Below are 25,142 nucleotides of genomic sequence, written 5' to 3' on the forward strand. Positions count from 1 at the left end.
AATATTTAGAATTCTAAATTTTTTTTATATTATTCATAGTAATTATTTTTTACTGTAAGTATTTACTTAATGTATTCAAACAACTCTCCCATATAATATATGTGATGATTCAACGTTAGTGTTACAAATTTGAACAAATGAATCAAAATTAACTGTCTTAGAAGTTGACTAAATAATATTGTAATTTAAGTTTATACATGTCATTTTTTTTTTAAATTTTATTTATTGTAATTAAAAAGTTGCATTTTAGATGTGAAAACTAGATATTTACAATAATTAAATAATAATTACATTCGGGTGGTATAATTAGACTCGTAGATTTATTGTAAACATAATACAAAAACTTTATAAAATACTGTCAAAGCTTTTCTCTTGAAACTTTAAATTTATATTATACTTTATAAACATATAATGTACTTAAGAACACGTGGCAACAAAATTAATGGCTCATTAATTTATTATTTGGATACTAAAAATAAACAGTAATGTTTCCAATTGATTATGCGTCTTTTGAGTATACTAACAAATTAACAACTGTAATTTTAAATACAATTTATATATTCTCAATGGAACCATGAATGAATTTGTATTTGATATTACGATTTTGTATATTTTAAATTTAAATTTTTACTATGCTTTTACGCAAATATCCACAACGGGGCGTTGACACGTTATGTTTCTTTGTTGTATCTTGTATACAACAAAGAACCTGTAGTGATTCGTTTTACATATCATGAAGTTAACACTAGAGAAATTATGAATACTTCCAAAACGTTATAACTTTTAAAGAAATTAAATATTTCGTTTAAAATAATTAAAATGTATACATTAATATATTATGAACATATATTTAACTATGTTAGCTCAACAATATTATAACTAACAAAAGATAAATATGTAATAAAAAAAAAATTAATGTATTATAAATTAAGTTTTCAGTATAAATGCAATCATACTATATATATGAAAAGTTTGGAATTAGTTAGGTTAGGTTAAAGATGCAGAGGTGGTTAAGAGATTATGGAGAACTGAATCTAAACGTACGCTTGCAGACAAATAAGTCAATCGAAAGGGAAATTACTGGATCACAATATAATGTATGATGTGAAAAATTGTTGCGACCTGGTTTTAAAGCATGATCAGGTAATAATAAATTATCCATAGTAAACATTATGATACATCACAGTGATTTAAAACCAAAAATAATACATCAATGTATCGTTATATTTTAGACCACATGTACATATTAAATCATGTACGCGTATTATTATACAACTAATATTACGGACTTGACCGAACTTGACCGTGTTCGACTCGAATACATAATATTATAATATCTATAATTATATTTTAAATAAACACTAGAGTTAGTTTGGCGAAGTTGAAAAAACAAGACCATTGTTTATAAAAAAAATTATTATACGCGAAGAGTTCATTTTCATATTAATTTAGCACTTCAGTAAATCCTTTATTATATTTTATAATATAATATAATATTATGCGATATTTTACCGTGTATTACCCTCTACATAGTCAATTTTATTTTTTAAATGGTGCACATATCACCGGAAACACGATTTCCGTAAATTAAATCCAATCATCTGTAGTACGCTGTTGAGTTTCTTGGAGTTATTTCTACCAATGCAGGACAATCACAGTTAAAGAATACCAAGTCAAAGTTTTTGTTCACATTCTCGTACGTTTCTTTGTGTACAAACTACACGGAAAAAACTTTTATTTGTGTGCTCAAAATTGTTTGTTATAATAGCAGTCAGCACGGTCGGTTATTGTATTACCAATTTAAAAAATAAACATATTGGTTTTGAAAGTTGTAAGTAAATAGCAAGCTGTGATGTGATATATTAAACGTCAATTTTTTATACTCAACTGATGATTTTATTTTTTATTTTTACGCATGAGATATAACACTAACTAATCTGTTGATTAAATTTAATATAGTTTATTTGATTTTAAGTACTATAATATTTATTATTTACTTTTATTTTTGGAGTAACACGTTAATGCTCATTAGTCCGTCATGAAAAAATATAAACTGCGTAAATACTGTAAAAACCGACATAATTTAAAGTTGAAATATGAATTGCATTAAAAATATATATTTGTAAGTATATTATTAATTTTGAATTTTAAAATCATATTCCATTAATTATTTTGTGCCCCATTACGTTTAGTTACTATAAACACTCAAATATTAGTAAACATGTAATTTTTTAAATCATTTACCGAACCCAGTTTAATAATAATGTAGGTATTTCATTAACGTAAAGTTTTAACCTAAATGTGTGGTATATGTAACACAGACTTGGATGACTTGGCTATTATGTATAGCAGGGCAACCGACTAACCATAATAATATTTTATTGGCAATTTTTACATTTCCACGCATACTTTATGCACTTTTATTTAGTTATCAATATTACCGCTCAAATTTCCATTGTTACTTCCGACTCTCTATCTATGTATAGTGTATACGCATATAGTCTTTAATTATTCGCCACTCTTCAGAAATTTTTACCACTCCGTCGCTTTTCGCCGAGAATATGTAATTATGAACTTAATATTTTAAAGTCCGATTCATTTATTCAAAGGTACGTTTTGAACTTTACCTACATAGACTCCATAGTCCATTTACTATGTACCTAGAATAATATTTTCTCATTAAACTCTATTTTTTGTCATGAATCGAATTCAACTAGATTCGATGCGATTTGAATAACTAATAACGTCATAACTGCATTATAATGGTATACATTTTGTTTTTTTTTTATTTCAAGTAGAATAAAATATACAGAGGAAATGATATTTTTTTGTCTTTAGAATGACGAATCGTTAAAAATGATGCTTATTGCGTAATTGTAAAAATTTTAAAGTGTTCATCTACACGAACATTATGAACAACATTTCCGGATGAAATAAACAAGAAAAATATCAATTACGCCGACATTATAAAACCATTAAGAAACGATAACCGTCATATTCCGTACATAGTATTAATAAAACCACGAAATAAAAAACTGTTCGTTTAAATTCTTAGTTGAAAATAAAATATATTTCATGACACAAAATCGGCAAACCACAATGATAATAATGCGTTATGTAAATTTATTTTAAGTTGTATTATTATCCAAACACAAATTCTACAAAAACTCGTCGAGGTCCGTTCGAGCATTCTACACTCATAATATGCGTTTTAGATAATTTCCATTTTTCATGCAAAAAATTGATAAAATGGAATAGATATAAATCTATACTATATGCACTCAAATTAAATCGATTAGGAACGCATTGAATGGTCTGCATCAAACATGCTATAACATCGTCACTGTAGAAGATTTATCAAAATCGATTTGATTAACACCGGACAAGGTCTCTCACCAATGTTAATTTCCAGTGTTGTTTTATAGTTGTTCGTCATCTTATAAATGTTTCCTCATAATATTATTTCATAAAATATTCCATTATTTTAAAATCTCATATCTTGCAGATGTATATTATTACATGTAGTTCGATGACAGTTATTACCAGGGTTAGATTTAGGGTACTGCTTTAATAGTTAAAGCTGTAATCGCATTGAAATTGAAATATTTTAAAAAATTACAGCACAAATAATTTTTTAAAATTTAAATTTGATAATAGATTAAAGTACTATTAACTACTAAGTCATGCTGAACTCAAATTACGTTTTGCGCTATGTTGCTAGTGGGTCAAAGAGAAAAAGCAAATAATGTGCTGACATACTACTAAAATGATTTTATTAAAATTTAAGTCAAAGAATTAAATGAAAAAAAAACAAATTTCCACTTTTTAAACGATGACTATACATATTTTACATAGTTTAAACGTCTTTTATTGCGTCACCAACAAAACACAATTATTATTATTAGATATACAGTAGCACTTGTCAATAGAACAGCAAAAAACTCCACGTCCATTGAATACTAATCGAAAATAATTACTGAAGATAAAGAGGTACAAATACGTGTATATATGCTATTCGTACATATTTTGAATGATTAATTTTCGTTGAATGATTTTAAAAATCCGTTACAAAAAAAAATCCACTACAACTAGTCGACGGCGATATTGTGTTCAATGCAAAATTAAAATAATAATGATAATGATGCACGGTTGGTCATAGCGACGACGTCGTAAAAAACGTTTTTAAAAAAATCAATTTACAGATTGATGCATTGTGCGTTTTATACATAATATTAGAGCACGTAAAAAAAAAATTAATTTAAACTCATTTTTAAAATAGTTTCGTAGACAGAGTGAAGGAACAATTCTTCTTTAAATGTACAGATATGCGTTTATTATATTCTTACAGTACTCGTAAATAGCACCTTTTTCGTTTAGTCATTTTTCTTATCACACAATTAGTAAAGAACACAAATAAGTTTCTCTTTTTCGTGTAAATAAAACCGACCATTTAAATTTGTTAAAGACAATCGGATACTGTGATCTTCTTGACCATAAGTCCATAACTGGCAGTTAAATGTTTTTGATACATCGGTCAAAAATAATATCAGAGCTATTATTAAATACTATTTTATTTTATCAGATGAAAAAAAAATGTCAACGTATTGTGTTATAGTATACCCTTTTAGTGATACTGTTGATCAAGACAATGTAAATACTGTCGTAAATTACAAATACCAATGCACTTTATATAATTTCGTACTACTCACAACGAATTTCATATTGCACAAATTGTGATGTGTAATACACAAAAATATGCTCTGGTATAGCTGTGTATATCAATTTAGTTAATAGATGACACACTTGAACAGTCACTCAGTTAAGACATAAATTGTCGGATAGTTAAAACATGTTTTTTTTTTTAATCGTAACTTTTATAATTATCCACTGAAAGCTATATATTTTATACCGTTACGAAACACTTGTAAACAGAAACTCTCGACTAATTGTTGTTTTCGTATAGTAAATATAAACATTATAAACGATACGACAGTGAGGCGACGAGGAAATTAGATTTAATCACTTTATCGCGTATTTTATGGGGAATTATCGGAAAAAAACTTTTCACATATTATATTAATAATTCAATTTAATGTATTAAAGTACTTTAAAATAACATTACGAGAGCTTTCAATGCAACGACTGACAGACTTGTCAAGCTAGAAATTCGAAATTTCTATAGTATAGGTACTATATATTATGCTAAAAGCTAACATATTTCTAAAGTGTTTTTTTTATAGTTTGTTAATGAATATTTTTATTTAAAAAAAGTATTTTCGTAATAACAGCTTTGGATCCCAAGTGATGTGACAAACAAATTGATTGTTGACAATGATATATTTTTTTCATTTATGTTTTCCATATATTATTTATAGATGTAGGCTACCAGGCTGTTCAAGTGGCAACCAACCCTATAATTGTTACTGTATTATTTTTTTTCAGTAAGAACCACTACTCAAAAAGTGACTACATAATATTATAACGCATTTGGTATTTTAAAATTTTAGTTTATTTATTTGAATGATATTATTCAAAATTCACATAATAGTTATTGTAACTATTGGTTATTGGTTCGGAATGTATCACAAATCCTCCCAAAAAATTATAATATAATGCTTAAAAACGCAATATTATATTCTGTTATTTGAAACGATTATAACTGTTACTATATGTGTATATAGTTTCTATTTTTGGATACAATATACTATTATCGTACACTTTTGATCAGGGTCTCCTTCAATAAAGTTGTATACAAAAATGTAAGCACATCGCACATGTATTGCTAATTGACAATCTTGACCCAATTTCGAAGTGTATTATTTATTTCTATTGCAATGTTCACTATTCACTTATAATAAATAAAATACATTTTGTATATTGACTGTTGTATTCTGTCGATTTACCCATTTATAAAATTCCAAGTGTAGTGACTATAGTATTGAATTGCTTTCAAATTAAGCGTCAAAGTATTATTTTGTATATCTACCAGTCAAATAGGTTGAACTTGAAAATTATTGACCATGTGTAACATAACTCATAACTCATGAACTAATGTGAAGTCATTTAGCAATGTGGTGGTCAAAATATAATTTATATCTCGCAGTTAAAACACCTCTGTATGCATATGAATGATTTATTCAAATATCGACATAACGATAAAAAAAAATTCGAATCTATGTAATTAACGTTTCGTTTTTAGGCGTACACTCTTCAATTCTATAAAATCATCGTAAATGGTTTTCGGGAAAAAAATAGTAGCAAGTAATAGCCTGGTAAATCCCGATTCATGTATATTGTAAATTGCAGCTCTTTCTTGACGGACGGATTACTTCGCCAAATTGCGTTGAGTAAAATTAAATGGTTTCGAAAATATGATTTATATACAAATAAATAAAAGTTTTGTTTTTATAACGAATAAAATTGTACAGATATATAATTTAAAATTTATTATTCAGATGATTTTTATAATAACGCATATTGTAGGAGACTTTGAGTTTAGTGATGAGTTACCGTAGGACAGATAGGTATCTAGCGAATCAACGCATACGAGTAAAATATGATTATAAAACACATACTATAAAGCATAATATTATTATTTATTTAATATTTTTTTTGTTGTAAAAATAATTTTGTTACCTTAGTAATATTATAATATAGATTTTTCTAAACGAAGAATACAATGACATTCTTAAACATTTATAGCGTGTAAATAAAAATGCGCATAACTTAAATCAAAAGCTTTTATAACAACAAGCCTCGTGTTACCTAGAAAGTTTTTATTACGTTATCAAACCGTTAGAAATTTGTCACAAATTACGTGTTTGTTTTCCACGCAATATAATTAATATCGTTTTAAATAATTTCTTAGTCTAAAACTAATGTCTGGAATAAAATTTTATCTCGAAAAAAACTTTTTTTTCTGTTTTTTAATCTTAAGTTGTATTCTTTATTATGTATCATATTACTCTTAGTACTAACAAGTTAATACCACAATATCTTGTATAAATATAATATTTTCAACTAGCATAACATTTTCCCAGTATTTTTAAATCAATGTTTATTATATCAATAAAATTCAGGAAATATAAATAAATAATGCTAACACATTATTTATAACATGTTCTATGTTCTAAAGTTTTTCTTTGAGAAATTGAAAACTTGGGTATTTACATTTTTTTTTTTTTTTAATTTAACATTTTTTATAGTACACAGTTTTGGTATTATTACTAACATAAAATATTTGAATTTTATTGAAAAAGTTTGTGTGTTAACAAAAATATTAATTTAATATATTTAACATGGTCTTTTAAAGTATCTCCTTTTTTTTAACTTAAACAAATAGATTATAAATTAATGGTAATAATATAATTTTTTGAAAGTATGTTATATTCTATAGTATAATGTCATCATTATATCATTTATAGTATCATATTGTCTATTGTACCATATAATATAAACTTTAAATCTTAATAGAATTATCCGATGTATCTGTTTCTAGCATATTATTTAAAATTAATAGTAGTTAAAAGTTATAACTAATATCTAAATAAAATACTGTTTATTTTATAAAATATTAATTAGTTTTATTTATTCAATTACATTGATAAAATTAAAACACTTATTTGTTTTCATTATTAAATGTAACATAAAATACTAATTTATTATGAAAATAATATTGAAAACTTAAGCCTATTCAGTTTGTGAATAATATATATCAAACTTTTAACTTTCAATAATAGCATTGTTTAAAAAGGTTATACTTTTATATAATTCAATAATTATATATTTTATAATATCGAAACAATAAACAAAAATATTTTTTTTTATGAGTGCCATATAATCTTTAAATAAATTTAAATTGATTGATCCATAAATTCAATCCATGATTTTTGTGGAAATTCAGTTATTGGATTTCCTTACTCATTATAATATATTTAAAAATTGTTGTATATTGATAAAATGATAAAAACACATCTTTTAAAACAGTATTTTACTATTATAATCATGATTAAGTAATTTTTATCATGCTATAATCCACTCAAATAGTATAATGCTATTTTTGATATAATATAGCATTTAAAATTTTTAATTTTACTATTAAGTAAGTATAAAATAATTGAATAAAAAATAAATAGTCCAATTTTTTTCATTTTTTTGTGTATATTATGTTTTATTTTATATGCTACAATAGTGCACTTATTTAAATATAACTGTAATAATATTTAAAATTTAATATAACTTGACTGCTCGTTTAAAATAAACAAATTAATTTATCCCAGCTGAGTGGGTGACACTTAAAGAGCAAAATAAAATATTAAATTTGTTTTAAGGTATATTATCTCGAGCTTTGAGATTTAAAATATACAACCTACGATTTATTTCTGTAGTACCTACGTGTTCACTTTATTACGTCTTAAGTCTTGATGTTTTAGTTTCACTATAGGATATATTGTTATAATTTAAAATAAATTGTAATTTGTACCTAATCTAAATTGTATGGTACCTTTCTACAATTCTAATAAGAAAAGTTGTAAAATTTGAGAATACAGAATTTGTCTAGAGCATTCATTATTCATTGTCATAGCATATCATTATTGTTGAATGATACTAGTTTTTCTTTCTTTCTTCTTGAATGTTGTAACAGATTTGGTCTAAAAATCTTGTAGAAATCTTCAATTTATAATAATGTTCAATTATTTAAACACTAAATAAGCCATTAAATAATGGTACAAATTAACGAATTAAAAAATGAACGTGTTATTGTTAGTGTTCTTGTTTAATTATTAAGTTAAGAAAACCCAAAACCAAAAGTTGCTTCGTTTATTTTTAATCACAGTGTACAATTATATAATTATAGTATAAGAAAGTTCATTTTGTTTTATATTTTAAAATTACTTAGTAGAAATATTTAACGTATACCTGTTAATATTAGTATTCCTACCAGTTTGTTATTAAAAATTTAAGCTTAATTTACCACGCATTATTTTAAATTTTCACTTTTTTAGATAGGTATTTGTTATTATTCTCTCCCCCCTCCAATAATTTATATGATAAATCAATATAATTATTTGTTTTGAATTTGAAATGGATTTCATAACGGATAGCATTTTCTCAATTGCTTTATTGAAATTTAATATTTCTTTTTTTCTGATATATTTTTTATATATATATATGTGTATTGTTTTATTTTTTTTTCAACAGTAAAGCATTTCAACAGCGTACGAATTCCGAGCACAACGGTAGTAAATCGTTTTTGTTTTCGTACTGTTATTTTTTCCCCGCGCACTTTGCTCCTAATGTTAATTGTGCAATGACAAGTGTGTGGCTTTTAGAAACCAGCAAATGCCATGCCCAAAACAGAGGAAATTATAAACGGCTATGCGTGTTGTAATGGATCCGTGTGGTTTGGAAAAGTGAGCATTTTCGTCCCGACCGTTTGTGCGTTTGTTTTTCGCGGAAACGGTCGGTTATATGGCTGGAGTAGGTTGACGCACGTGTAGCGCGAACTCGAATTAATGGTCAGCTGAGGTTTATTTATCGTGACCCTGAACACCTCATATACTCACCCCTAGTGCAGAACATTTTATACCAGAGATGATCCCCTTGATTTTAGTGCCCCCGTGTTCGAAACAATTACCCTCGGACCATAAACAAAAAAAAAAAAATCTCTCAGATTTTGGTTACATTCTAAAAGGTTGTCGTGCGAACACGCAAAGATGAAGTTGTAATTATTATTTTGAAATCAATTAACATATACTATATAAAGAATTTAAGAAATACTTCAGTGAAAATCTTAAAGCAATAATTTTAAATCTCAATTTTTAAGATATTATTCAAAACTATTTTCATCGTAATATTTTTATTTGCAAATTATAAGTGATATATAACAATAAAAATATTCATTGCAGTATTTAAGATTAGTGATTACTTTTAGTGAATGCATAAAAATAACTTTTACCCACACTTTATAATTTATAATGAAACTTTATGTATCAAAAATATTAATCTTGTCAGTTTTTCCTAATTGTAATTATTACAATATTAAATTCGAAAAACGAAAATGCATTAAATAGTTTCATAAAGTGATATACAATTTTAACTTAAATTAAATGTTTCTAATTTTATTTTTATCAATTTATGAAATAAGTGATAAAAACATATTTAAAATAATACCAAAGCATATAGTACGTTTCTAAATGTGTTCAGATATTGTTTAAAAACATTTTGATTTGAGTGGAATACCTACTTTGAATGGTGTATAGAAGTGTTAATCAAACACATTTTGTTGCATACGAATAAGTCGAATAATATAAATCCAGCTCATAAAAAACAAATAGAATTAAATCAAACTATCGCAGTCAATACTCACTGGTATATTTTATTTTAAAATTTCATTCTCCCAGAAAACAATATGCTTTTGAATAGTTTATAAAAGACTGAGTTTTAAAATTTAATTCGAAGACCGGTTTACAAAGCGATGCTTAAATGATTCAAATAACGTAAAATAGTAGGTGTACTATGTATATATTACATATTATACTAAAATGAAGACATTTCTGACAGTTTAACGTTTCATTTAATCAACTTTTTCATTTGAACTTTCTGTAAATCTTTGTGCAGTATACGACGTTCTCCGATCAAATATTTCTTGTTAACATTATAAGACTTAAATACATCCTACGCAATCCTCAAATTGAAAAATGTTTAGTCTTTATACGAAGTTATAATAATTTTTATATTTATATTTATATGTTTGATTAAGTTTTGTTAACTCTATTCAAGTAACTATTCAATTTATCTAAAAATTAAAACGATTAATCTGATTAAAGTATTATAACTTATCTTCATGCAGAAACAAGTTTATAATAATAAAATAATAATTAATAATGTGTTCAATATATTATTATTATAACATCAGTAAAACACTATTTAGGTTTAGAGTAGAAATTGTAATTATAGACATCAAATCACGCATAAAAACAATAAATTACTTTAATAGCTGTAGGTAATCATAAAACGTTAAATTGACATAAGATATACATTTATTGTTTTATAAAATATCACACTGAAATATACAGTACGAGTACATTATTTATGAATTGTGTTTAAATAATGCACTTCATATTTAAAATTACATAAATATTTTATATCAAAGGATAAAGAAAAAAATGTTACATTTTCGCATTGTTCACTATAATACAACCACCTTAAACAGTCTTAAAATAATTTTGAACGGTATTATATTCTTCTTTAATTATCTGTATTCCATACAATAAAAATTTCAAGTAAATAAAACAAATACAAAGTTAACTTTTCATTTTTTTTTTTTTTTCATTGCGTAGGTATATCAATTGATATCAATAAGAAATACATATCTAATAAATATATTAAAAATAATAATGAAAATAAGTACATAATTTACATTGGAATAAATATGAATGAAACAATTTGAATGCATATTTTTAGCAATTAATTTTATTAAATATCCATAGTTAAATAATTTTATAGTTAAATGTTATTATAATTGTATTATTTAGGTATTAACTAAAATTATAGCGAAATATTTCAAAAAATAATAAATAAAATGTGTATATAAAATAATATTATGTTAAACATACGATTGAACTTTGAAGTATTACGAATAGAATAAAAATGATAACTACAGAATAAAAGTTGTGTAAGTCCTAAAGTATTCTTGAAATGAAAAACAATAATGCAATTCCTGAATAGGTATTGTTTAATTAGTAAAATGAATCCGTTGTGTAAATTACTAGGTATGTAGAGGTAATTAATAACTTTATAACACGAACACTAATTATCATGTAAATTACACATTGTTAAATTCGTGTTGTATATGAAATGTTCAAGTTCAAACATTTCGAGACGTATCTAGAAATATGATTATCAATACGGATTAATTGTAATTACAATTAATTTACAGAGATTTTATAATGACATAGTGCTGTTTTTTTTTTTCAAATTTGGGCATATAACAAGCTAACCCTCTGATCTCGTCAAATCGTTACCCACTTAATTACAAACTTACCGCACATTGTGTATACCTATCTATTAAACTTCTTGACATTTTCGTTGGTTATACAGACTATTATTTCAAGAGGTTAATGAACGACAATTAGTGTATAGACATAGTGTATGTATTCAAAATATAATTATATATTCTGTAAAACATAAGCTAAGCTATATGTACGTCAAAATAATGAAGCGTGTTAATAATTATTATTACAATTAAGCATACATCGAAATAACAATAATTGATTTTCTAAATTGTTTTAATCCAATCAATTCGTGTTGTTAACTTTTGTCTTATATTCATAATAACTGTCGAAATATACATAGTATATCACAAAATACTGCCATACTATAATATACATTATTATATGTTAAATTTTTGATATTTTAATTATAATATCCGTAAACCATAATATGAAAATAATAATTATGAGAATTATTATAGAGTAATAATTATCAATACTATTGAATTAAATAGATAAAATAAAGGATTAATAAATATCAATTTTTGTATTTTAAAAGTTAAGTTTGTCATGATCAGTTACGTCTAGATATTATTCTAATTGAAAATATTTTTAAAATTTTATAAATTTATCTCAAAATTAATTGATTAAAACTTTTCAAACTTAAAATACAAGTATGTGACACATCACTATTCTTGGTCAAAACAAATTTTTATGACTAACAAACAACCTCAGGGTCCCAAGAAAATACATTGATAAAAATACGAGAATTGCTATCTGTATTTTGCTCGTGAATATCTCCATTAATGCACTATGCACGTGAACATAAATAAAATGTAAATTATAATCAAAGGTTATAAACAAAAATCAAACCATGGCACATTAATATTACAGTTATTATTTAAATATTTCATAACAAATTTATTAATATAATTTACCAATAAAAAACTGATGTTTAAGCGAAATTATCTTTAGTCTCTACTGTCTCAAACTATTTGTTTTAAATGTAGTTAAGTATATTATATTTTATTATTACAATACAATTATATAATATTCCATTAATTCACAAATCATTTTTGGCAATAGTTGAAAGCAAAAATTTTTGTACCTATTATTTATTAATAATTTAACAAAATATATTGGTAAATTATAAAATGTAGAATTCCGTACTAATGCTGCTATAATTCTAGTGCACCTGGGTTCGAGCGAAATGAATATATTTTATTTGTTATTTTTTATTTTTTTTTGACGTTAAAGTAACGGGTCTAGATCAACAGGGTCAGGTGGTACCTATGACCATCTATTACATAAAATATACCTATAAATCATAGTTGGTTACGTTTTGACGTGGACATTATTGGTTAAATGTCAGTAAAATTGTAATCCACTAACGATTAGTTGGATACAGCCGCATATGCTCATATATGTTGTAATTAAAATGAAAAAAAATAGTATGAATATGTCAAAATACTACGAAAAATTGGTAAAACGGCCAACGGTGTACTTAGATTGCTATTCAAGTCATTGTTCTACCAAATCTGCAGTATTATTTCAGAGGAAAATAAAAAACGAGTCATCTACTCAAATCGGTATAGATATACCTGAATAAACGATCGAAATAGCGGTACAAAACCTTCATTTAAAATATCGAAAAATATGCCAACGCCGTGCGCTTTTAAGTTGAAAGAGAAACGTTTCATGTTATTCGTAAGTTACAAAGTTCTGTTTTGTCTGACGTTTTCATCGTAATAATATTAACATAATTGTTTGACGGCCGACTTCTTCAGAATATTCGCGTTCACTGTATCGTCTCGCATCAACGTGAACCGACATCGCATACTTAACAAGGTTCGAAAAAATCTCTTTTTAGAAAAATAAAGTAGTTTTATAAAAATTATTTTTCAATTTCAACTCCGTGAAATGTTTTTATCTAAAGTCTCCCCAAGTGGCGATTTGTATAATACCGTCGTCGGCCATTAATCAGAACCGTTAGGAATATATTTGTTCAGGGCCGACAGAGGCTAGCGTGATTAAAATCCTCGACTAATTTGTACGGTAAAAAAATAAATAAATAAAAAAAACCGTTCCTATGAAATTTACTTCCGTCCATAGCGCCATATCGTACCCACGGCGGTGTAATACGCCTCCCTCTTCCCACCTCTAAATCATCCATCTCATCCACGTGTACAATGCATTTCTCTATTTCGCTCGTTCAGCCCTTTTAAACGGTTCAGTAGGGAATAGTATCACGTACAGTCGTACAGGAGGGCTTGTATAGTATTATAGTAGTGCTGATAAAACTCCTCGTACACATCTCATCGTTAAACTGACAAGGGTTGTAAAAAAAAAACGCACACAAATTTAATTTAATTTACCATATATACATTATACGAGCATAACTTTTTCTTTTGTTTTATCCTTTTTCGGGAGAAAAAAATTACACATACTTCATGCTCGTTTATTGTGGCTACCAATATCTATATTATACATCTATCTTTGTGTATTATTAAGAAAGTTCTTTTAAATAATATAATAATGTACGTCAATAGATTATGTAGATTCTAGATTATAAATAATATACTTTAACTTGTGAGTATTCAACTGGTCAATCAGGACAGATGTATGTTAGACATTTTGTATTGTAAGGTATTTTAATCGATGGTTATTAAGTTTAACGTCAATCATAATATTTTAAAAAATATCAACGAGAAAAATTAAACCGACTTGTGGCAGATTCAACCTGTGATTTAACCTGCAGGGCTTTAGATTGTAAGTACTTTATTAATTATTATAAAAAACGCTGATTACACTTTTTAAAGAATAATACTCTCGGCTCGGGGTCGTTCTGTCTTAAGTTCGCGGGGACGTGGATTAATGTTAAACTAATACAACCGAAACTTGATAGGGGTATGCTTACGGTGTACATATGAAGCATAATAAATCCATAAGGTTCACTGCAGTGCACATACCTATTGATGTAGTTCACAGATCACAGGTGAAATCGAAATAATTTACAATACATGGAAATCGTGATAACATAAAACAAACAAATATTTGTAGAAAATATTTTAAATTCGAAACGAACGAAACGAAGAAACTGCCGGGTAAATGTTATGATCATAATAATACATCTTCATTGAATGAAATATATCATAAACAAACGTAGTGGTAGTAATAAAAACTTAAAATGTGTTCAGAATACAAAACTCGCAATTTTTTCAATAGTTCCACTATTCATAATAATAGATTATCTCTGTAGAACGTAACATCGACAGATGAACATTTTCAACACGTAGGTATATGTAAATCGACTAACGTTTCGTTTTAAGCGATTATTGTAGTAGTATTACGCATATTATAAAAATGGAAAACACTAACATTATTAAAGGCTTTTCTTTTTATAAAATATTATTTTAACAAAGAGCCACAATAGTCATAAAAAGGAAGAAAATATCTTTATAAATTTAGAAATATACTTAACATAACAAATCACTGAAATGAGATTCTTTATAAAAAGTTTTTATCTTTCATTTTCACAAATAGTGTTTAAGCTATAAAAACAAACCAGAAACAATAATTGTAGAGCTAACATGTTTTAATTATTTTTCACAATGATTTCTTTATCATAAGTAACAACAATCTACAATTTTATGATAGCATAAAGGGTTATTAGCTTATTACTCGTTTCTAATCAAGGTTTACGCGGGGCAGGACACTAAATCCCGCGAATTCCGATCGCCGATGGCAGTGATATTATATATTATTTATATTATTATTGTTATTGATTTAATCGTGTTTCTTTCGTGTTCGCATATAGGCGTGCAGCAGAGCCCGATAAATGCCACACAAAATCAACGTGGGCCTCGTGGCGCTGGCCGCACTGGCGGCGGCCGTATTGGCCGACCCGTCGGTCGATAGGCGCGCCAGCATGGGGTTCATGGGCATGCGGGGCAAAAAAGACCGGGATCAGGGCGGTGGAAGCGGTGGCGGTGGCACGTCCGACGAGACTTCCGCCGCGGTCGACCTGGACAAACGGGCCATGGTGTTCCGGCGTCCGATGTTCGACGGCAGGACCTCAGTGTACGGCGTTGGTCCAGCGGAGGGCTTCAAGAGGGCCAGCATGGGATTCATGGGCATGCGGGGCAAGAAGGGCTACTACAGCAACAACAAGGGTTCCGCGGCCGGGTTCTTCGGTATGCGAGGTAAGAAGGCTCCGTCCGCGGACGCGTTCTACGGCGTCCGCGGCAAAAAGTGGCTGGACCACGAGGACGCCGTCGACGAGGACGGCCAATTGTCACCGGCATATGTCCTGTACAGGATCATAGACGAACTGAAGTCGGAACTCTCGGACAGAGGTGAGAGTTTTGTTTTATTATTATTGTCCTGCGGTGGCGGATAGATGGTTAGGTAATACCGTAAATCGACCAACATTTCCCCGCCGGCAAAATGTAGTAAAATGATATAGAACACTTATAGGTACTCTTTGATAGTGCAATTTAATATATTTTATATTCGATTAAAATACCTATGACCTCAATAAATACACAACTTGAAGCTATTTACATTTTACTAGTAATTTACTGATGTACAACAATACTATGGTAATGATATGATAAAATGTCAAATTCGTCACTGTATTAAATATATAGATTGCATAGATTATAGCGTGATGTGATGTTAAAAAGTTTGAGCAAAACTGTTCAAGCAAAGAAATGTCACACGTAAATAATACCTTTTAATGATGAGATGGTTTAAAATTTTAGATTGCGTAATGAAAATGACTGGTGTTCGTAAGGAGGATGCTAAGGATCGTAGTAAGTAGAAATTGAGGATCAGGGTGGTCAACACCAAATAGTTGGGAGAGAAGGCGAAGGAAAAGGAGAAGAATCGTATTTAACACTGACAAATTCGATGAGTGTGTCTTATGTTTATTGAGTTTTATCAATATTGTATCATATAAATGTGATCTTTATAAATTTAAATCGTAGGGACCGTCGAAATTTTCCGTTCAACAATAAATACAATGTTCATAATAAAACGAGCGTTTTGCGTTTTCTAATGACACATTTACAATTCTATTAATATACGCACTTGAAACGCACATTTTCTGAAATAATATTTGGTTGTCTCCTAATTACTCGATTGTACATACTTAAAATCATACGTGCTCATATTATCTAATAGTTAGTAATAAAAACTAATTGATGGTCGATCGGTTCTCGACGTACAAAAATATAATTAACGACGATATGCGTTTTGTTTCAGAGCGAAATTTGGTGGCAGCTAAATTCGACGAAGAAAGAGAAATGCGTTGAATTCGATTTTATTTTTTTTAATAATAATACCGTAGCATGACATTAATACCTACTATATTATAATATGAGTTTTGCTATTTAAATTTGTTTAAGATTACTAACTTAGTAGTTAATATCTATAACGTTAATAAATAAAAAAACATTCTATTAATTGTATAAAGGAACTACATATAATAACTAATTTGTTTATCTACATTATATTATTATATTAGATAATTATATTATATTATTATATTATATTGTTTACAACTATTAGTTCCGCGTTTTATTTTGTCCATTTAATTTTTTATCTAAAGAAAAAAACACAAATATTTTGGATTATTGTGCGGAAAATAAATTCAATGATGTTAGTTACACCCACTCTTGGTGAATCATTAATCTTTCTTAACATTCTTTTTTCTCGGCGTTTTATTTACATATATAATATTCAAATAAAAATATGACCATTAGTCACCACTAATAACGAATGAAGTCGGTAAAAATATTAATGGAAGCAATTTTTGCCTGAAAATAATTGCCAGCGATTGGGTGCTATAACTGTGCCTATAATAGTATTATATGTTCCTATATGATTATTTGTACAGGTTTATGTAAAAAAATATTAATTTATCTCGTAATTTATTGTTTTTCTCTAAATTTAAGAAAAAATATGAGTTGATACATATTTATATAATTTAATACACAACTCGAATATTTTAGTTTGTGACATTTACTGGCATCTTCTTTATTACAAGGATATGCTATATATTATTCATTTTTAAATTTACAATAAGTACACACAAACTGGCTATTGGTTTAAATTAGATTTTTTATAAATGTCGAGACATTGACCGACTAGATATTCAATTAAACATTTTTTAGCTCTACCATTTCCTCGCTGGAATATTTATTCGTAAACAAATAATGATAGTTAATCTCTTGGTTAACACAAACAAATAAAACCAAATAATATGTTACGCAAACACAGTTTCACATCAGAAAATAAATATGATTAAACTTGCATTATAATTTTATTATTTAAAAATAAAAACACGTTAATCCGTTTTTTGTTTGAACTAGACTTATACAATATGCATGATTAAATATAATTTCAATTTCGATGCGACGATACCAGAACACAAAATGTTACACCGAATTTTGATATTTTTAGTTTAGGTATAAGTTATCTCATACATTTTTCCTAGAGCATAATATAAATATTTTAAAGAAAAACAGGTTGGTATACAGATTTCAGTTTATAACAATCAAAAATAACTCTTTGAATTAAAAATAAAACCGTTGTCATCGTATCGTACCTGTTGACTATTCTACCTAATATGCATAAAATATAAGGTACAATAAAACGATTATGTTTTTTTTTCATATATAAAATAGTGATGGCATTTAAGTATTAATAGATAAATACACACTACTACCCTTCCTCAATAACACCCCTACAGATAAAAAGGCCAGTACTATAGTTCAGTTTTGGTATCGCATAATGTAACATGATACACATGGATATTGCACTTGAGCCAAGTGCCTAAACCCCAAGAGCAACCAATATTCATCTCCTATATTTTTTTTTCCTCATTTATACACTACCTGTTGTATATGAAAATAAAATGTCTATAACATTTTCATTTTCATATTTGTCCATAACAATACTTGATGTATTGTTTTTTTATTATCTTGATTTGTAGTTTATAATAAAATAAAGGTAGTCAAAAGGTACGTAATTTATTTTTATTAATCTACTATAATTTATCTATTTATGTTTTATTGTAGGATATAATATTTATCGAAATTAAGTGCAGAGATAACGATAATATTACAATATCATAGTCCTCTTCCTTCCAATAACTACTGAAAAAAAAAATATATTTCCTACCCTAGTAAAAAGAGTTTGGTGCGGTGTCTATATTGATGATATACAATGTGTTGGTAATATTTTTGGTTAAAAATAATAAAGACGTAGATTTTAGTATATAATAAGTGTATATTTTTAGCATCGATAGACAAGATTTTAAAAGATATACTGAAATATGAATTTTTTAACATATATTATTATGAATCAAAATCCAAACAATCTTACGTATTTTCTGAAATAATGAAATATTAAATTAATCATAAAACATTCTTTAGACCGATCTTCCACGTGGGTGTACTATTTATAGCCATGGTTTGTGGGTGGGTTGTGGTAAAAACTAATAACTATAGCACAAGAACGGTGAATAATGTGCGTAACAAATCGACAAGAACGTATCGAGTGGTCAGTTTGACTTGAGTAGGTGTACATTTGTACATTAACATCATTACATGAATTGTAAAGGAGTTCAACATCAATGGTGTCGGATCTCAAAAGTGTAGACGAAACATGACGTAACTATGGTAAAGATATTGTTGTAGAGAAAAATATCAACAACAATAATACAATTCATAAGCTACATTCATATTACACAAGTCAATAAATGACTATGTGAGATGAGATACTTAAATAATATTTAATATTGTAGTTTCGATAAAAAATTGTCAGATGTTTGTAATACGCCACGTGTTTGATCCTCGTATCACAATTTAAATACTATTACGGTATGCATTTTGTTTGTCATATTTTAAACAGCTTATTCGTTTATAATAAAAAAAGACAAGACTTATGCTTTAAGTTTAAACGTATAACGATTATATATATATTTGTTTGAAACACTAAAAAGTATAAATTATTAAAAATGCTATTCTTTTTTCTAAAATTCTTTATACCAAACAAAAGAAATCTATAGGTCCCTTTAATTGTTTTTATAGAGAATATTACGCTGTATAATATACTATTATGATTTATATTTTATAGATACGTAGATCATATTTCATTATTAAAATATTGAAATATATTTTGAATAATATATGTATGACGGCGACTTGTATAGGCAATTTTGATACTTACTACAGTATACAAAATTGGCAGATTAGATAAAACATATTGTAAAAAATATTACAAACTATGCTCCTGGATAAAGCCAATACTTAAATCATACTCTACGAGACAAAAGAAGTGAGTTAAAACTAAAAAATGTATGTATTACCTTTGTAAGTAAACAATGAACAGCTATTAATATGAATAATTGCAGAATAAGTTAATTTTAATAGTAAATATTATGCATACAAAGTTTAAAAAAAATATATAAATATATAAAAATAATAGTATTGTTATAGTTATAATTAAATGTTTCAATTTTTACATTTTTTTTTTTTTTTAAAGAACATCAGAAACCAAAACAAACCCTGATTTTTTCAATCTTTATTCCATACAAAGATTAAAATATAATAAAAATTGTTTAATTTAGATCTAAATCTACTTTACATGTAATTATAAAGGTGTAATTTGCTGAAATCATAGTATTTGCTTATGTTAAATACCTAAATGAAATTTCTGAAAAAAAAATTATGATAATTATTTCATTCAACGGGTAAACCATCAACGCTTAGAGCATAGTGATAAGTTACCCACATGACAATGGCTGCACGTTGAAGACAAAACGTCTAAATCGTGTATATGTGTAAATGTGCAACAGGTATTTACTATTTATATATTATATGCCTATATTAACACGTTTGGTTCACTGTTCCTTTGTATAGTATTACTATATGTAATATATATTATCTTATAGTTGAACTTTTTTATTTTCTCGCTATAATTTTTTTTATCAGAAAATAATTATTACCGTATTATATCATCGTGAATTTATGAAGTTTCGAATACATCATAGTTTGTTAATTTTATTCTCAAGTAAATATTTTGACCTAAATCACATAATACGTACCCTACACGAACCCTAATTTGGTAACGACTAATTAAGAATTTTTTACCTATAAACAAAATTAAATTTAGATTTTATTATTAAATTATTTATAGTATCAGTCATTTATTATTAGGCCTTTAGAAATATCACTGATCTCTACAGTCCTTATTGTTCCTCGTAATTTTGCTTTAGTCAAGCCGTTTATCATATAATACAAATCCTAATTTAAAGATTTTTTTTTTTTTTGACATTGTATTATTGTATTGTATCTAAATATTTTTCTTTGAAAATTTGAAATTGTAAAATACAAACTTTTAAATTAGAGCAGCTATAGATAATAAATTCAAGTGAATGGCGTCAATGCGCCCTATACCCATGGTTCCCATTATGCAAACATTCAGTGTAAAAGGCACTAAAAGCATAATGATTACGATGCAATAGTTCGAGGGTCGACAATAATTACGAAAAAAATAATTTGATATTAAAACGTTCAAATATTATTCCTTATCAAACCCTTGAATACAAATCGTGTTCAAACTTTTCAGTCAAAATACCTCCGTAAAATCACTACTATGTCTCCAATCACACACTATATACTTATCTATCTATAATCCCTCTTGTCTCCTTGTGTCTATAGTCACCAATCTTTTTATAAAAGATTTAATAGTCGTCTTCAAAACTACCACAATCCACTTGTGAAGGAACTAGTTACCCTCCTCCACACATCTAATGACCCTAAGAGGCATCTAAAACGTAAGTGGTGTCAGAGCCTATTAACTAACTGAAAACTAACACTTCACACCAAAGTGCCTTCGTTTGGAAAGTCTCTTCATTCAAGTATATACTAAAGCCACTAAATACCCACAATACTTACATTTATTGTAAAAATATTTTTTTTATAAATGATGTAATAAAAAAAGTTAATGTTAAAGAAATTAAGTAACCATCCAAACAACCTTCCCGACGAAACAGCGTACGCACTAATAATAAAAATATACATAATTCGCAGTCCTGGCCCAAAATATTTGGCACACTATTGCTTCGTTAAATTAAGTTACTGAATATCAACACTCGACCAACGATTTAACGTCTGGAGTACACAATTTTCAGAAAAATATAAGCGCTGATGAAATATTAAAAAAAATAATAATAATAAAACATTTTCTAGTTACGTGTAGCCCCCCCCCCCCTTTGGCGATCTTTCGATCTTATACATTATCCACTCGTCGTCAATCACCGTAATTTAAGTAGGTACTTTCCGTCGACGGAGATCGATCAGAGACATAAAAATAACCTCATTCGTGGCATAAAACGTGAATGAAATATTGATTTCGCTATTTTTATCTACGTCTCGACAGCGATCGAGTCGAATACCTAAATATTTGAATTGAACATAAAACTATATAATGTCATTATATTATATTATATTTACGTATTGCGTAGTTAAAATATACCATAAAGTCAATAATCGCAAAGGTGAATGATTTATATACCTTCGACATTAGTATTGCATTTTTTTCATTGTGGCGTGTACACCAATCTGTACATTAGTACGGCTTTATGTGTGTTCGATCTCAAATATTTCTAATTTAATTTATTTTACGATACGGTTTATTCATATACGTGCAATCACGTATTCTCGTAAGTTCGCTGCAGCAAAGTTCCCTATATAAAATGTATGTATGTCCAACTGTAGAAACAAAATATCAATACATCGCGCAGAAACTCTGTCGAATCACATGTGTACAGATCTTAGACTAGTCTTTCACTACGGCTTTATATCGTATAACTTCAAAAGGCTCGCTACACGACTATTTATATTTAATACCTACCTACGCTCTGACGAAGATGACTTTTCAACTAATTGCATTATGTGGAGTTTGTAACAATAGGTATACAGACAATAAAGAAGTCATACAACATGGCCAATACTCACTCTTGTTGTTGTTTTCGTAGGTAAATGTTATTCTTGTAAATTTGGTAACAGTATTTGATATATTGGATAGGACTTCCGAGGTTTGCGAAGCCAATTAATGTTTCTATTTTGATAAACAACATTTAATGAAATCCTTTATATATTCGTGATTTCGATTATCGTGTAGTTTTGACAATAAGTGTGTTATTCTAATGACGCGATAGTATACTATGTACTGGCTACTATGTAACCGTCCAATAGTTTGTACATGAACTCGTGTAACAGATGAACCGCATCTCCTTTCAATCAATATCAACATTTCTATAGATATATAACGTTTAGATTGATTCAATCATACACTTTACCGACTATGATGGCATATTTGGATTGTACAACAACAGGTTAGAATAAGAAAAAACATAAACAAAATAACTGAAGAATTTAAATATTGTGTTATTCAAAATAACTACATACGGAATTAAAAATTTAGTGTATCAGTATTAGAAAAAATGTGTTGAATTTTGATAAAGTAGGTATAAGTAAATACCTGATGATTAGTTTTGATTACAAACAAATTGATAGAATTGATTTAAAGTAACAATAGTGCTTGTACTACTTCGTTTTTTCTTATATGGCTGTAATTTTTCCTATTTCAGTGTGCTTAATAATTGAGAATTACATAATTCTACGTATTTTTTTTTATATTTATACTTTTACGTAATGATACTTACTTTATCCACAGTATAAATCAGAAGAGCTTATTTATTCGTCCTATTCGCTCTTACGTCTACGGTGCAAGTGCTTATAAAATAACATCGATATTTTTGCACGGCCCTTACATATAACTGAGGGTGTACATATTATTGTACATCGTATAATTTATAACAATATAATACAATCCTCTGGGATTCGATGCATATAGTTAAAATATCGAAAACGTCAATGTTGTAAAACGAATTGAAAATCGTCCGGAAATATAATATAATTATCCTTTTTATATGTATCGCTTTTACGCGTTGCGTTGACGAATTGTTTTTGAGTATTTTGGGTAGCACGGTCATATTGCGTATGAATTTCATATACATAATAGCATCAATATAATATGGATTTATTTTTAACGACGAGTTAAAATATTAAATGCCTTCGGTAATGAATTAACTTTCGAAACGTCATATATTATATTATGTCGCAACCGAATCCGATACGGTTTTGTCACCGGCTGGGCGTATTTTTTTTAAAAGGTAATACGTTATTAATATACCTAATATAATATCAAACATCGTAATTCATCTAAATAATGTAGGCGATGTGTTAGTGAAATAGTAATAACTAATAACATTATATTGGTTTGATTGATTTGTTTGATGATTTTTATTCGATTAAAATCATTTTGCGTGGCCACCTGTCATTCAAAAAATATAATATCCGTAATATCGCAACATCGCTTTATTCTGTGGTGCACAATACAGCAATTCGGTAATCGGTATCTTTAAATGAATTTGACATTGCAAACACGATGACGACAATCAACAATAATTTTAATAAAATATGTCAATAGTCAATACGGTATTATCACGGGAGTACCTATTTTTATATACATTATATTTTGTACGGTTATGTCAATTTAACATTCATTTTTCCTGAAATGATATTAATGGTATTACAATATTTTAGTAATTATTTTCCTGCAAATTGGAAGCTTAAATAAAATGACAATTTTCAAAGCTTTAAGAAATGGTTATGTGTAATATTAATATCCCAGTAAACTTAGCTTTCATGTTGTATTTCTAAAGCGAATATAACACATGTATATCTATATATAATAATAATAATATATTCTCCGTATAGGTATTTTAAAATAGGTAGGTACTTTCTTTTAAAATATATTTCATTGATCCAAAAATTTTAAAAGCATTTAAAATAACATTTATATTAATATAATAAAGATCAATATTCAACAGATATATTATATTACATTATATCTTACTTATATTTATCGAACGAACATGGTTTAATTAAATTAACGATGATTCACATATCACAAAAAATTCATCCAAACAAATAGCTATGTGTATGTATAGGTTTTTTTACGATTAATTTTTATAATTTATTTACTTTATAATTTTTTGTCTATTTACCTATC

The 25,142-nt window shown here is 27.2% G+C and overlaps 1 protein-coding gene across 1 annotated transcript in view; it reads left to right on the forward strand.

Moving 5' to 3' along the window:
- The window catches only part of LOC114128027 (tachykinins-like), a 45,976-nt gene extending 28,413 nt beyond the window's left edge, over positions 1-17,563 (forward strand). Inside the window, exons 2-3 of the mRNA XM_027992433.2 lie at positions 15,811-16,348; positions 17,259-17,563. Of these exons, the coding sequence (XP_027848234.2) occupies positions 15,832-16,348; positions 17,259-17,308 (567 nt within the window). The 5' untranslated portion in view covers positions 15,811-15,831 and the 3' untranslated portion in view covers positions 17,309-17,563. The remainder of the gene's footprint in view (positions 1-15,810; positions 16,349-17,258) is intronic.
- Positions 17,564-25,142: the final 7,579 nt, after the last annotated feature.

Source organism: Aphis gossypii, chromosome 1 (genome assembly GCF_020184175.1).
Source record: "Aphis gossypii isolate Hap1 chromosome 1, ASM2018417v2, whole genome shotgun sequence".
Classification (NCBI taxonomy): Eukaryota; Metazoa; Arthropoda; class Insecta; order Hemiptera; family Aphididae; genus Aphis; species Aphis gossypii.